The sequence below is a fragment of the Thalia democratica genome, chromosome 2 (assembly GCF_965202585.1).
Source record: "Thalia democratica chromosome 2, ktThaDemo2.hap1.1, whole genome shotgun sequence".
In the NCBI taxonomy this organism is placed as follows: domain Eukaryota; kingdom Metazoa; phylum Chordata; class Thaliacea; order Salpida; family Salpidae; genus Thalia; species Thalia democratica.
The window spans coordinates 59,360,081-59,376,646 of NC_139166.1; the positions used below are offsets into that span (position 1 = coordinate 59,360,081).

The following is a 16,566-nucleotide window of genomic DNA, read 5'->3' on the forward strand; positions in this document are numbered from 1 at the left end:
TCAGCGGGCAATATTTACTCTAAAAAGTATTTTGCGGGCGTGAATAATTATAAAAAGTCTTTTTAGACCATGTAATGTTATAAATTTATTCAAAAAACATAAAAACTAAACTATTTAGAAGGAAAGTGTATTGATGTAACCATTAGATAAGCACTACTGTATACTGATAGTACTAAAAATATAAGCTCGTTTAGAAATTTTTGTTACATAAAGTCAAATTTTAAGTTTCAACTTTTTTTTCAAACTAAAAAACGTCGCGGGTCAAAAGCTTTGCTTGGCAGACGGTAGGTTGCCTACCTTTATATAAATCTTTTAGTTATAATGTTTAAATGCGCATATGGCTTTGATAATACGTTGTTTCTACAAAGCGATTTATATGAAATTAATACGTGTAACTAATCAGTTATATTTTTAAGTAAACTTTTGTTAGTTCAGGTACATAATAAGTTTAAAAAAATTAATTATAATCAAGATCTATTTTTAAACTCTAAAAACTGTACTATTTTGTTTGTAAGTATAACCAACATTTGAACTTATGAGCACAACTTTTTTATTATTATTTTGATAAGCTTTTACTCCATTCTAACTTAAGAACTCTTTTTATACTTGTTTATTTGCCATTATGCCATAAAGCGCTAGTTAACATACTTACTTAATGTTCTTGGTTTTATGTACTAAACATGTTAAAATAGCAAAAAATATACTTTATGATTCAAATAACGTTTTTCGATTACAGTTCAATTATTTTAAGGACTTATAAACTTGTATTTAGCGCTTAATCGTAGACTATCTATAAATTACCAGCGCATTACAAGTAGTTTTACTGAGTCATAGACAAAAAAACAACTTTTGTTGTTTAATTAGCATTTATTTGATAGTTGCTAAACAAAACATTGTTGAATAGAAACAAAATGGCTTTAAACAGCGTTGGAGTTGAGCCAGCTGACGTAGTTAGCGACACGAGTGTAGACTCCTGGGTATTTTGGTTCAGCGCATCCGACTCCCCATGAAACAACTCCGGCGAGCTCTCCGTTGCACATAGCTGGACCACCAGAATCCCCCTAGAAATTTGTTTATTTTATTTAAAAAATATTTTACTTTTAACTATAAGTAGCAACAAGAAAAAAATTGTACAAAACTTTAAAATAAATTTTGAAAGAAGAAAACTTACTTGGCATGAATCGTAACCACCATCTTCAAGGAATCCCATGCAGATCATACCATCATGGATGGCACCTCTGTAGTACAAGTAAGTGTCACAATCGTCGTTTGAGATGACTGGAACGTTGACTCCACGCAAGTTGTTTGAGATTGATCCTGTGAGTTTGTTTAAAACCATTGATAAAAAAAGTTTGACTAAAATATTAATTAGACTAAGCTTAAGATAGATAAGCTTATCCTCAGTAAAAGATTAATACGTTTTACCTCCTGATGAAGTAGTTCCCCATCCGTAGACAGTGCAGACGGTACCGACGGCTGGTGATGATGATGGAAGTCTGACGGTTTCAACATATTGGTTCAAGGTGACGGTTCCCTGAAACAGGTAAAAGTGTTTAAAAATACTATTACAATTTAACTAAATTTCATATATATATAACAAACATCGAGTTCGATAAGCATGATGTCGTTGTCTTGACCGCTTGGGTTGTATGATTCGTGTGGGATTTGACGGACAACTTTGAAGACTTGTTCAGTTGATTCAGATGATGCAAGAGTGACATCTCCGACGGTGATAGTAAGACGAGATTGTTGGCTGAAGAAAAAGGTAAAGTAATAAACTAAGATCAGTTAACTTTTAATTTGTCTAATAATAAGATTATTTATAAGTTTATAAATTAGATGCTAAGGTTTAATATTAATACTATTATTTTTTTTAAATTTTTAAATTAAAAAAAAAAGAAAAAAAAAATTTTAGAAAAAAATCAAAGTATATTTTCAGTAGTGCTTAGAACCTTTAAAATTTTATGCTTTTTTAGGTTTAAAGTTTTTATTATATCTAGTTTATAAAAAAACTAATTTTAAGTTATAATGTACAAATCATAGGTAAAATAAGAACCTGTATTCGCAGTGAGCGGCAGAAACGACGTATTTGGTGGTGAGAAGGGATCCTCCGCACATCAACGATCCTGATCTCTTGATGTTGGCGATGAATTTTACTGAGTTGGCTGGTTGAATTTGTCCATTGACGATTTTGTCGTCATTGGCTGTAAAATAATTTTTTGTTATGTTATTTTTCTTAGTTAACAGTGCAGTTCTACTAATAATTGTTAATATGTTGCTCAGTTAATTACTAAAGTTTGCTCGGTATAAATACTTTTTAGGAATTGAAACAATATTTATAAGATGATTAACATTCTATAAAATTTTAACAACCTTTTATATATTGTTTATTTGAATTAATGTTTTCCACTCTAATAAATTTTATTTATAACTTAACCACAAGGTACAAACTATGATTTTATTCTAAATGTTTCAAAAAGAGTATTATCTTCTTAATTTACATCTTATTTTATATAAGCTTTATGTATAAGAAAAACTTAAGTACTTTAAGATTTTAAAACGATTTTATGATACTTGAAACATACATATTACTAATGATTGACACGCTAAACAGATACAGTATATAATTGAGTATTAGTATTTTAAACAGTTTTTTGTTTGATGAGTTTAATTAACTCAAAATTATATTAAAATTACCAGAAGCAACTGCAACGAGCAAAGCAACGATGAAAAGTTTCATTTTGATTTCTGATTCAAATATTGAATTGATCAAATGATAAGTTTGTGTTCGACTGCTTTTCTTTTATACATTGTCTTGAGAAAACAACAGCCTGGCACTGTTTGTACTCTGACGTTTAAAGCTATTTTCGTGGTGTTTGGAAAACAAAAATTTACGTGAAATTATATAATTACTAGCAATTAATTGCAGACTTACTCTGTTTTAAACAACAAAATAAAGTATTAAACATTTTAATAAAAGATTCTATACCATTTGTTACTTTGTACACAAATATAAGTTAAATATTGTAATATAGTTTTTTTCTTTTCATTTTAAAAACAATTTTTTTTTGTTCAAATTGGTATGTTTGTTTAATGACGTTTCATAACTATTTATGTGTGGATGACATGGTTTTGAAAACAGCAGTTTGTATAAGTTTCTATAACTACTAGAAACAAATTGTAGACTTATTGTTTTTCAATAACAAAATAAAATCTCAAAAAGTTCATTAAAAAATTCTATAACATCTTTACCATCTTTACTTTATAAAGAAAAACAAAATTACGGTATAAATATAGTTTAATTTTTAATTCAAATGCTTACTTTTAAATTATGCTATAACTAGTTCTTGAAATATTTTTTAAGATCTTAAAATCACTATTTGTTTTTAATTAAAAAAAAAAATTTTTAATATCTTTTAAAAATACTTTAAAAGTATTAGTCTAAAAACTTTATAGCATTGGTTAAAAATATCGAACTAGAACTCAGGTTTAATGAAAACATAATTTTAAAGGTTTATAAATTTATAACTCAGGTATGTAAAACATATCCAATGCTTTTTTGCTATTAATTTAAACGTTACACACTTTAATAGACACAATAAAGCTTATAAATACAATTTTATTGAAAACAACAAATTTTGAACAAGCTTTCTTATTTCTAAACTTATAATGTGCAAGCCTTTTATAAAGCTTAGGTTTTAGCACAAAAACTAAAATCTTTTTGTATTTAGGCTAATCTAAACGATTTTGTACCGATTTTATTTTTATTCTGCTATTTTTTACGATGTTTCAAACTTTTAAAAGTACTGTAAAATTACAAAAAGTTATAATAAAAAAAATATATATATTTCCTATTTGATATTATAAGGTATCTAATTTTATATAAAAATACATTAATCTAAAAATTTTGATCAGAGTTTTTTTTGTGTAAAAAAGTTTTATTTAGTTGTGTATGTTTATTGTTTTTATACGTTTTTACTTATATTAGGTCAATGTTTTGATTGTTAGCACCTTTTTTGTTAAGTATGTACTATAAAGTTTTCACTTTTATAGCTTTATTGTAGTCTTGAGATTTCAGTGGGTAACTGTTGTTTTAAAAAATCAAAGTAATTATTTAAACAAATTTAAGAGCTCTAATGAAAAAAAATTATGGTTGATCTTTTGTTTCAAAAAAACTTTGACTATATTTTAAAATTAGGGTTTTTAATTCTGTTTTAGAAAGTTTAATCAACAAAATTTTTGACAGGACTTCTTTAGTACGCACTTTTGGACTGAGTTTAAAGTGCGTGCTGATCAGCAGAAAATTACTTTACTTATATATTTTCAAATATTAAAAAATGTTTTAATCTGTACATACTATTTTTTTAAGGCTTGTATGGTAAAAAAAAACGACAAAAAGAAAATAAAAACACAATACGTACTGTATTTCACGCTCTCCTACAGTATACAGGTCGAAACGAAACTGGTAAATATTTAGTATAACTTGTTAGCAGAAGATTTGGCCCAATAAACTCGTTCCTTCAGAAGTCAAATTGAAAATTTTGTATACGGAAATTAAAACTCAAAGAGCCTGACAATTCTTGGACACTGAACAATTTTTGAGGATAAACTAGTTACCCAACTGGAAACAGAAATGTATAGTCGATAAAAGTTTTTAAATTCATTTAAAGTAGTTGAGAGTATTTATTCAATCAAATAATTAATAAAACTTTATCCATAAAAGTATTGAAAATTATGTTTACTGTGACTAGCACTTAATAATATTTAAATAAGTTAATTAAAAAATAGTATCTTGTTTTGTTAGCAGACTTCAATATAACATTTTTAGAATAGTTCTGAAAGTGAATATTAAATATTAGTACATAAACAAACATAACTCCTGTTATTAATTTAACTAGTGGAGAATATCTACTTTAGACTCTCAAGATGAATAACTAAAAAAAAATCTCAGTTAAGTTTAAAACAAACAGCAGGATTATTATTTTTATTTAAACATTATTCAGAAAAGTACAAAAATATAATTTTTATTTTATTTAAACAAATTTTTCATAAAAGAGTGTAACAGATAAGCTCAATAGTATGTATACTATTGGTTAAATAGTGATAAAGGTATCACAATCTATTTGAAACATTTTGTAATGATAAAATTGAATTGAGTTTTATAAAACCCATGCTAGTTATATTTTAAATTATATTACGCCTCAAATATAAATTAAATACAAAAATATTTCAAATTTAAACTATTAGGATAACATATATGTTTCAGTTTTCGAAAAATTTTAAACATTTTACTAAACATCTTGCTGTAATTTAACAACCTTAATTTTATATCTAAATTTTATTTTTATTCAATTTGATATATATACTTAATCAAAAAAAGACTAAAAAAGCATTAAATAGCGATTTTCAAACATATGCATATAATATAAATGAGCTTCAATACTTAAAACTAAAAGAATAAACTGTTTCGAGCTTAGTTTTCGTACCCAGATTATTGTAACGGCAATGTATCTAGCAGCGTTTACTTTCATTTAAAGTTATAATTATTGTTTTTTTTTGTTTTTACTTAGAACCTCTAAAACTAGTTCAAATAAAGATTTTATAATTTTCAAAAAATTAGTTGAGCCAAAAAAAAAAGAAAGCTTAACAGTTTACTCAAAAGCCTTGCAACTTTTTTTTATAAAAATAAATTCAACGATTGCAGAATCTTCAAGACTATTTAATTATAAAAAAACACGGATTGAATATGTTTCCTTCAGTTTGTTACTACATTTCGACCTAATCGACTCTAAAGATAAACACATAGGATTAAGCAAAAACTTTGTTATAAATGCATAATCGAAAACGATAACTTAACGAATGTTTGTTATTTTTTTTACTAGTCATAAAAAACCAATTGTAAACGTATAAGTCACTTAAAATTACTACAAGGTTTTGATAATTTATTCTATTAATTTTTAAGTAGCTTTATATAATTCATTGCTAGGCGACTGTAACATTATTTAATTTTAATTTTACTCTATCTGAATGATTTATTGCTTTTTAATTAGTTGCAACTATTAATTATTTTATTAGATTGCTATGTTATTTTAAAATCTATGTATAACAAATAAACCATACTTCTTTCTAACAGTTCATTAACTGAAATTCTAAATTATTTATTGAAAAAAGAATAATTTAAATATAAGCTTTATTTGAATTTGTATGTTATTTTTGAGCGACTTTTTTTCAGAAAGTTTAAGCCTTAACAGTTGGTATGCATTGTATGTACATTAAACTTAAGTGTGCAAACAACAATTGTTTCTGCACATTAACTTAATCTGTTTGCTTAATCATTTTAATCTTAAATCAACTATCAAAAAGATTTATCGAGGAATTCGTTTAACCCAAAGTGTAATTTGAAACATAAGAGAAAACAAAAAAAAAAAAACGGAGAAGTCAAAGTGCGTAATAGAATGAAGCTTTGACTTTTTGAAAAAGAAGGTTAGAAAAACTTATTTAGAAAAATAATTTTAGTTTGATATTTACAAGTTTAAGAAAATACACAAAAGTTTTTTATACAAAGAACGTCAAAATAACAAATTGGTTGAACTTGAAACTTATGTTATTGCTTAGAGTGAGCTTTGAATTTATATTAACAACCTTAAACTTAGTTTTACAAATAGTTGTATTATTTACTGAAGTAGAATTTGAATTAACATTGTCTACTCACACATAATTTGTTTGATACATTAACTTTCTACTAAAGTTTAATAGGAAACTTTCATAATAATATAAGTTTATAAATTTATTTTTTTACAAGTCAATACGTAAAACAAAAAGTACAGTTTTACATACCATAAACAGTTTTTTATGATATCTTGTTGTTTTTTTGTTTTACTTTCAGTAGTATTAGAAGTATTTTTTTCATATAATACCAATAAATTTTTAGATAATGTTAAAATTGTTTCATTAAACTTCTATAACTGTAAGTTATATTAGTTATTCTAAAGTAAAGTACGTGACCAAAAGTTTAAAAACCTTTAAAAGAACTTTTTTATTAAGAATCTTGTTTTCTCATGCGTTTGTTTAATTTAGTAATCAAAACAAGAACAATTTATTGTTCTAGTAACCTTGAATAGTTTAGTGGTTAAAGTTTTAAAAATTAAGTAATTAAAAGTTTAAGATTTTCTTATTTAGTAACAAAATATTTCATTGATTTAAGCACTTTTTTAATAGTACTTCGATTATTTATAAAACCAAAAATCTAATGTGTAGTACTTTTTTAATATTTTTTTTAAAGTAAAAATAAAACTTTTAATTATTAATTTTTGTTTGATTTTTTTTAATCCTTTTTATTTAGAAATGTTAGCTGTTTCGTATTGCACTATAGTTTATATGAAAAAAAAACTTTGTTAAACTATGCTCGAAATGGATAGATAAATGTTATAGCAATCTGCAACTATACTTTTATATTTATATACTTTTATTATTAACTACAGCAATTATTGTCTTGTTTAAATAAGTTTTATTTCATTCGTAAAAATAAAAACAATATTGAACAAAACAAAAATTTTTGTATAGAAACAAAATGGCTTTAAACAGCGTTGGTGTTGAGCCAGCTGACGTAGTTAGCGACACGAGTGTAGACTCCTGGGTATTTTGGTTCAGCGCATCCGACTCCCCATGAAACAACTCCGGCGAGTTCTCCGTTGCACATAGCTGGACCACCAGAATCTCCCTAAAAATTTTATTTATTTATACAGTTATTCATTTACTAGAAATCAATAGCGAGAGAAAAGTTTTTGTACAAAATACTTTGAAATAATATTTATGAGAAGTCTTACTTGGCATGAATCATAACCACCATCTTCAAGGAATCCCATGCAGATCATACCATCATGAATGGCACCTCTGTAGTACAAGTAAGTGTCACAATCGTCGTTTGAGATGACTGGAACGTTGACTCCACGCAAGTTGTTTGAGATTGATCCTATAATTTTATTTAGCGATAATTAGAAAAAAAGAGCCTGTGAAGGGAAACTTTAGAATTCATATCTTGTAAAAATAAATTCAAGTTTAAAAGGTTTATATTTTTACCTCCTGATGAAGTAGTTCCCCATCCGTAGACAGTGCAGACGGTACCGACGGCTGGTGATGATGATGGAAGTCTGACGGTTTCAACGTATTGGTTCAAGGTGACGGTACCCTGAAATAAAAGAATGATTCAGTCTTCTAAGTACATGTGTATATTCATTATTTATGTCAATTAAACAAAGAAAACAAACATCGAGTTCGATAAGCATGATGTCGTTGTCTTGACCGCTTGGGTTGTATGATTCGTGTGGGATTTGACGGACAACTTTGAAGACTTGTTCAGTTGATTCAGATGATGCAAGAGTGACATCTCCGACGGTGACAGTAAGACGAGATTGTTGGCTGTAAAATAAAACTTTTGCTTATGAAACGAGAAGTTAATTTAGTTTTTCAAGTCTTCTGTAAAACATTGAGATTTGACCTTAAAGCTTTTAAGCACGTGTACACAGTTTGAAGCAAAGAAAAGAAATATTTTTCTTTTTTCAAATATTTTAAAAATGTTTAAATACCAACCTGTATTCGCAGTGAGCGGCAGAAACGACGTATTTGGTGGTGAGAAGGGATCCTCCGCACATCAACGATCCTGATCTCTTGATGTTGGCGATGAATTTAACCGAGTTGGCTGGTTGAATTTGTCCATTGACGATTTTGTCGTCATTGGCTGTAAAGTAGTTTTTATGTTTACTTTTCATTTAAAAGCACAACTCTTTTGTTATGGAAGTTTAACTTGCTATTTGTAAAAGTTTGTTCGTATAAATTTTTCTTAGAATTAAAATAACGTTTAATGGTTGATAAATAAGTAAAATAAAACTTTTTAAACTTTTCTATGCTTTTTTTTTCCTACTTTATTTCATTTTTAGTTATAATATAAATACAGCTTACCAAATAAAATTAAACTTTACGTATTGAAAAAGTTGTGAAATTCCTTTAACTTCATTCATTCTTTATAGCAGCTATAGCTTTAAGTTTTGCGAGAATTTGAAATGGTTAAATGAAAATAAAACTCTACAAACTATTTAAGATTGAAACGTAATGCGGCGCTTAATTTATTGTATACAGCTTGTAATTCTAACGTTTTTTAATGAAATATATTAAAACAATTCGACTAACCAGAAGCAACTGCAACGAGCAAAGCAACGATGAAAAGTTTCATTTTGATTTCTGATTCAAATATTGAATTGATCAAATGATAAATTTGTGTTCAACTGCTTTTCTTTTATAAATTGTCTTGAGAAAACAGCAACCTGGTATTATTTGTACTATTACGTTTCAAAGCTATTTTGGTATTGTTTTAAAAACAACTGTTTACGAAAAGTTATATAATTACTAACAATGAATTGCCGACTTATTCTTTTCGAAAAGAAAACTAGAGTCTTAAAAATAAAATAAAAAACAGAAATGTTTAAACTTTTTTTCAATGATTTGTACGAAAAATAAGTTTAACGGTTTAAATATAATTAAATTTTTTTAGTTTATTAGCTTAACATAAATTTTACTGTCTATAAATTTTTGAATATTAAAAAAAAACCTATAAAATTTGTTACTTGTTTTAAATTTTCTGCGATTTTTTCTTTCCAATTGTAATGTTTTAATAGGATTTTAAATTTATCAGCTTAAAAAATGTACAACTTAAGTAAAATATCTATCTTCATTTAAGTGTTAGTTAACGTATGATTAAGAAAAATTAAATATCAGTATTTATACATTTAAAAAGTAAATTGAAGTTTAAAGTACATTGATATTTTTTTAATTTATACCGGTATATAGGCACAACACAACAAGTTTCAAAATGCTACTTTGTAGAAAATAAAATAATAGTTTGAAAGCAAAGTTTGAAGTATTACTCAACAAAAATCTAACTAAATTTTATTGTACAATTATAAAAATATATAAAAAAAATTTTTGTATGAAATGAATAAACAAGGTTTGAATTCTAATTAAGTTATTGATACTTTTTACTTCAAAATTAAATGTAATAAACAATGCATTTAATCCAAAAACATATTGAAACTTACGTTTAATCTATGACTACTAATAAATTTTATAAAAAAATAAATGGAAAATTGATAATCTTAAAAATAAGACTTTATGAGATATTTTATAGAATGAAGAGCTTAATTTTGTTAGTGAATACTACAATAGTGTTGTAAAATTTAGTTAGGTTTCTTTTGAATTGTTTTATATCTTCAATAAAAACTTACTGTTCTAATTAAAGTTTAATTAGTTTTTTTTTAATTGTTTATTTTGTTTTCTATCTTCCTATAGTATTTTATTCTGAATTTTTGACGCTCAAAGTAGTTTTAAGCTAATTAGAATAATTTTAACAAATAAAATTAGCCATAGAAAAATATTGAATGTCGTGTAACAAAATTGCATTTAAATTAAGCGAGCTGCAATACTCAAAATCAATGTGCTACAGTAACAGTTTATGAATTAAGTTCGTAGCAATCGTTTCTGCAATGTTAATTACGGCGTGCGTATAAAGTTATAGATTTTATTATGTATTTTGACTGTACAGTACAACCTTCAAAACTAACACAAAAGTTTGATTACTTTGATTAAAATCAATCAAGTCAAAAAAAAATGAAAATTGTTGAGAAATAGTTTAAGATTTTGCTCGAAGTTGTTACTTTAATTATTTATTATTTATTTTCTAAAAAAAATTTCAGCGATTGCAGCATCTTAAAATTTTTGTAATTTATGAACAAAACACCATTCAACGATATGCCTACTTCAATTTTTTAACTCTAAAGATAGAATTTTAATACTATTAACACACATTTTCAGTCAAAAACTTTGTTATGAATGAATAACCGATAATGATAACTGTAACATGTTTTTTTTACGTTTTTTACTAGTCATAAAAACTCAACCACAAACCTTAAAAGTAATTAACGTTACTGCAAGTTTTAGGTAATCATTCTATTTATTTCTATGTAGCTTTGTATAGTTAATTGCTTTTCGACTAAAAATTTGTAAAATATTTACTTTGATTTTCAAAACTAATCGCAAGTATTATTTTTTGTTAATAGTTTGTAATGTTGTATAATAAAATTCTTGTAAAAAAAACAAAAAGTTTTTTTAATAGATTAAAACCAAAAACGTTAAATATCTAATAAAAAAAGTTAGAAACTGGTTAGCTTATCAATATTTTTTAGCAATCTTTTTCTGAAAGTTTATGTTTTTGCAGATTGTACGCATTGTATTTATTCTAATCGTAAGCGTGCAAACAGCAATATTTTATCTGTTTGTACTTATATCATTCACGTAATCTACTTATCGAGGAGTTCGTCTAACCTCAAGTTTAAGTTAAGACATAAGAAACAACATAAATAGGTAGAACCTAGTGAGTGTAATGAAATGAAAGTTTTACTCAGCGATTCTTAACCTGAGATAAATTTACCCCTGGGGTAAATTCCCTTGTTTTACGCGGTAATTTTTTTTTTAAGTTATGTATGTTAATGTTTTTCAATTGTGATTTTAAATTTTAGATCAAAATTTAATTGTAATTTTATAAGTTAAATAAACTCTTTAAATTTTACAATCTTTTATATTTAATAACCTTATAGTACAAAAAATTGTTTTTTTTTTCTCAAAATTGAACATTATTTTGTATATTAAGGGTATATTTGGTAATTACCTTCCAAAAAGGGGTAGAAATGGTAATAATCATCTAAAAAGGGGTAAATATTGATAAAAAGGTTAAGAATCGCTGGTTTGACTACTAGTAAAAGCAACTTACAAAAATGTGTTTTCTAAAATGAAGGTTTCCTATAATGTATAGACATTTTTGATTAATTCATTATAAAAATTAGTTGTTTGTATAATGAGAAAATGTAAGCTTTTGTATGATTCAATGTGAGCTTTAAGTATAAATCAATAAACTTAAACTTAAGTTTATGAATAGTTATATAATATATTGACTACGACTTAAAAATAAAACAGTTTGGTCACAAATAGCTTTTTTTAGTTATAGGTAAACTTATACAAGAATACAAGGTTATATTTAATAAACATTATTAAATTGACAAGTTTTTAATTTGAAACAAGTCTATGCAAAAAAGCTAAAAGACAACATCCTTACATATCACAGACTATTTTTTCATGATATCTATTACTATTTATGTTTTATTTTCTTAGTATTAAAAGTAATTTATAATTTTATACGTTAAAACAAAACTAGTTATTTTAAACTAAAACATACTCTCCAAATATCTTTCAAAGCCCTTTAAACTATTTTTTATCTTTGTTTTCTAGAGCGGTAGTTTAGTTTCGTAATTATATCACAAATAACTTATTGTTCTAGTAGGTTTAAATATTTTGCGGTATTAGTTTATCAAAAGTTGTAAAAAAAAATATTTAGTTACAGCATACGTTCTTTATCTAAGAGCTTATATACATACATTTTTATACATTAATAAGTTTACTTGTAATAAAATTTTAAATGTTGTTCGTGTTGTACTATTTATAAATGTTATTCAAACAGTAAAAACAAACCTATATTTTTTATTAGTTTTTTTTTGTTAGTATATTTTTTCTGTATAAGAGTATGGACTACTTCATATTGTATTATAATTTAAAAAACATCGTTTTTTAAACTCATATTTAAAACAATTAAAATAAATTAAGGGCAAATTGCGCAATACTGTGTTATAAATTTTATTAAGAAGCAAAAAAAATACCGTTTTGTTTATATAAAATTTATTTTGTGACAGATTAGCAAAACATTATTGAATAGAAACAAAATTTTTTTAAACAGCGTTGGTGTTGAGCCAGCTGACGTAGTTAGCGACACGAGTGTAGACTCCTGGGTATTTTGGTTCAGCGCATCCGACTCCCCATGAAACAACTCCGGCGAGTTCTCCGTTGCACATAGCTGGACCACCAGAATCTCCCTAGAAATTAGTTTATTTGGTTATTGTTTTATGTAAAAAACTAAAAAGTATATAACTTCACATTTATTCTTTTAAAACACTAAACTATTAGAGAGAAAAAACTTACTTGGCATGAATCGTAACCACCATCTTCAAGGAATCCCATGCAGATCATACCATCATGGATGGCACCTCTGTAGTACAAGTAAGTGTCACAATCGTCGTTTGAGATGACTGGAACGTTGACTCCACGCAAGTTGTTTGAGATTGATCCTACAAATTGATTTTATCAATAGTTATAATAAATCATTTGTGGGGAAATCTTCTAAATTCATATCTTATGAAAAGTAAATTCAAGTTTAAAATTTTGTTACTTTTACCTCCTGATGAAGTAGTTCCCCATCCGTAGACAGTGCAGACGGTACCGACGGCTGGTGATGATGATGGAAGTCTGACGGTTTCAACGTATTGGTTCAAGGTGACGCTTCCCTGAAATTTAAAAGTAGTTTAACATACCGTTGTATTTTAAAATCAATTTGTATAAAATAAACAAACATCGAGTTCGATAAGCATAATGTCGTTGTCTTGACCGCTTGGGTTGTATGATTCGTGTGGGATTTGACGGACAACTTTGAAGACTTGTTCAGTTGATTCAGATGATGCAAGAGTGACATCTCCAACGGTGATAGTAAGACGAGATTGTTGGCTGTAAAGTAGTAGTTTAAATTTACTTAAATTATATTTTGTCTAATGATCAAAAATGTTTACAAGTTTAAAAATTAAATACTTTGATTTTATGAAAATACTGTTAACTTATTTGCATAAAAATAAAGTTTTACAAAAAAAAATCTAGACAAAATTTATATCTACCTGTAGTGGTTATATATATTTAAATTTGATCCTTTTATGGTTACCGGTTTTTTTAATTTAGTTACTATAACAAACTAAATTAAAGTTATAATGCACAAATCATAAGTAAAAAAAATACCAACGGTGACGGTGATGGTAAGACGAGATTGCTGGCTAACGAAAAAGGTAAGATAAAAAAAAAATGGAGCTCTCTTTTGTCTAACAAATAATGACTTTTATAATTTTATCTTTTGTTTATTTATGTTTAATATTAAAGTTTATAAGTTTTGACGCACATTGATTGAAATTTCAAAAAAAAAACTTTTATACATAAATCAGATTACCCGTATTCGTTTAAAATTTTAAAATTTTGTGATTTTATGGTTAACCTTTAAATGGCATTAAAGTTGAAAAATAACTTAATTTCAATATACAAATCAGCAGTAAACTACCAACCTGTATTCGCAGTGAGCGGCAGAAACGACGTATTTGGTGGTGAGAAGGGATCCTCCGCACATCAACGATCCTGATCTCTTGATGTTGGCGATGAATTTAACCGAGTTGGCTGGTTGAATTTGTCCATTGACGATTTTGTCGTCATTGGCTGTAATATATTTTTATTAAACATATGACTTTAGTAAATTATTTTCATACCTGCTAAAAAAGTTACATTTTAATAATTTGTGAAAAAGCATTAATCGATGTTTTTGCATAATATAAAACTTGTTTATAGTAAACTAATATAAAGTTTGTAAACTTATTTATACAATTTAAATTATGTTGTTAGTTTGTTGAACTACAATACATAAAGCAATGATATTTTTTGTTTTCCATTCAAACGCATTAACTTCTCCAGTGTTTATCAATCATATTTAAAAACAGTGTAGCTGAATAAACCAAAACCGACTTTTAACATTTACAGCTATGCAAGTCAACAATGTTTGAACGCTTTAAAGATAGTATAAATTTTAAAACCTAAATAAGACTTTCGTATAATTTAGTTTGAAAATTATATAAACATACCAGAAGCAACTGCAACGAGCAAAGCAACGATGAAAAGTTTCATTTTGATTTCTGATTCAAATATTGAATTGATCAAATGATAAATTTGTGTTCAACTGCTTTTCTTTTATACATTGTCTTGAGAAAACGGCAACCTGGTATTATTTGTACAATGACGTTTCAGAGCAATTTCGGTGCTGTTTTGAAAACAACAGTTTACGAAAAGTTATATAATTACTAGCAATAAATTGCATACTTACTATTTTTCTAAAATAAACATATTGTTTTAGCGATTGTTGTAAACATAAATATTTCTTCTCTATTAAAAAAAAACCTCTAAATATTAAGAAAAAGTTGTAAAAGTTATTTTTAAGCAAATTTTTTTATGAACTTTAATATTCTGTTGATTCTTGAAAGCTTAAAAATATACTTTATTTTATTTCTAAACGTTGTTAACTTTACATTGTTTATTAAACTCAATTAAAAAGATAAATATTAGGTTTACTTGTTTTTCCTATAAAAATAAAAAATGGTAGCTATCTTAAGAAGTATATCTAAACTACTATTTCTAAGACATACACAACTTACATTAAAACTTAAAAGCAATATCTAATTAAAGGCTATGATAAATATAAACTTAATTTTAAGTTACAAGTTTTCAATTTAGTTGATACAAAGCTAAATAAAATCGCTTTTTTATAAATTTGTACGAAAGTTTTGTATGTTTGCACTCTTTATTCAACTTAAAAATCAGAAAAAACTTTAAACAAAGTCTATTTTATTGGTTGCAAGTATATATTCGCTTTTTATTTTGTTAAGTAGTTTATAAACCTTTTTAGACTTATAAATGCAGCCTAAAAAAATTAGGTACGTAATCATTTTATGAATTATATAAATAAATAATATATAAATAATATATAAATATAATTATATAAATAAATGTTTCAGCATAGACATTTTAGTACCATTAAATTTTACTTATTCCTTTTGGAACAACTTAAATGATCATTTGTTGTGTACGTTATAAAAGTTGTAATAGGCAAAAAAAATGTATATTAAACATTTTTTTACGATTATACGTTGATAACGAACAACAATAAGTTGAGTTTAGTTGTAATATACTTTACGGATACCAAATAAAAATTAACTGTAACTAAAATTTGATAAATGCTTTGTTTATAACCTTTTTCTAGTTTTTTTACATCAGATTACTAGAAACAAATATTTATAAACAAAATTAACTTATATGAACAAATTGGTTTTATTAGTTCAAGTATCAAAAAAGGAGATTTTAAAACAGTTAAACAATTTCTTTGAAATTAACTTAGTTTATTCGAGTATTATTATTTCTAACTTGCAATAATTTGAGTTAGAAAATTGGTAACTCGATCATTCAAAACTTAATCTATTAAACTCTATAATTTCAAACTCGATTATTTTAAAGTTGATCATTCTGAATTTTATTTTTGTTGTTTGCATAATAACTGAACTACCTAAACCACATGTTCTCTTGAAAATATTGTTTTTGTTTGTTGAAACATTGTTATTAATTTAATGACAGTAGCTCTAAATGTTTGTATCCAAAGTAAAATCGTCTAGATTTTTATTATATTATTATTAGCGTAGTTTAAATTCTTATTGCGTATTTTGGAAAGTAAAATTCAGTACATCAAAGATAGATATTTTGCAATTTTGTTTAAAAAATTGTTGACTATTATCGAAACAACAACTACTTTGCACATCTGAGCCGGTTTAAACTATGTTT

General features: G+C 25.8%; 3 protein-coding genes across 3 annotated transcripts; all 3 read right to left on the reverse strand.

Moving 5' to 3' along the window:
- Positions 1–917: 917 nt before the first annotated feature.
- LOC145828797 (trypsin-like) lies at positions 918–2,740 on the reverse strand. The gene is made up of 6 exons (XM_082936549.1): positions 2,698–2,740; positions 2,057–2,204; positions 1,603–1,753; positions 1,426–1,534; positions 1,172–1,317; positions 918–1,061 (listed from the first exon to the last, which is right to left on the reverse strand). The coding sequence occupies exons 1-6, from the start codon at positions 2,738–2,740 to the stop codon at positions 918–920; spliced, it is 741 nt and encodes a 246-aa protein (XP_082792675.1).
- A 4,836-nt stretch (positions 2,741–7,576) lies between these two features.
- LOC145828798 (trypsin-like) lies at positions 7,577–9,229 on the reverse strand. The gene is made up of 6 exons (XM_082936550.1): positions 9,187–9,229; positions 8,590–8,737; positions 8,268–8,418; positions 8,080–8,188; positions 7,827–7,972; positions 7,577–7,720 (listed from the first exon to the last, which is right to left on the reverse strand). Exons 1-6 carry the CDS (start codon positions 9,227–9,229, stop codon positions 7,577–7,579), a joined length of 741 nt encoding a protein of 246 aa, XP_082792676.1.
- Positions 9,230–12,827: 3,598 nt separating this feature from the next.
- On the reverse strand, positions 12,828–14,865 carry LOC145828799 (trypsin-like). The gene is made up of 6 exons (XM_082936552.1): positions 14,823–14,865; positions 14,256–14,403; positions 13,506–13,656; positions 13,331–13,439; positions 13,078–13,223; positions 12,828–12,971 (listed from the first exon to the last, which is right to left on the reverse strand). The coding sequence occupies exons 1-6, from the start codon at positions 14,863–14,865 to the stop codon at positions 12,828–12,830; spliced, it is 741 nt and encodes a 246-aa protein (XP_082792678.1).
- Between the last annotated feature and the right edge of the window lie 1,701 nt (positions 14,866–16,566).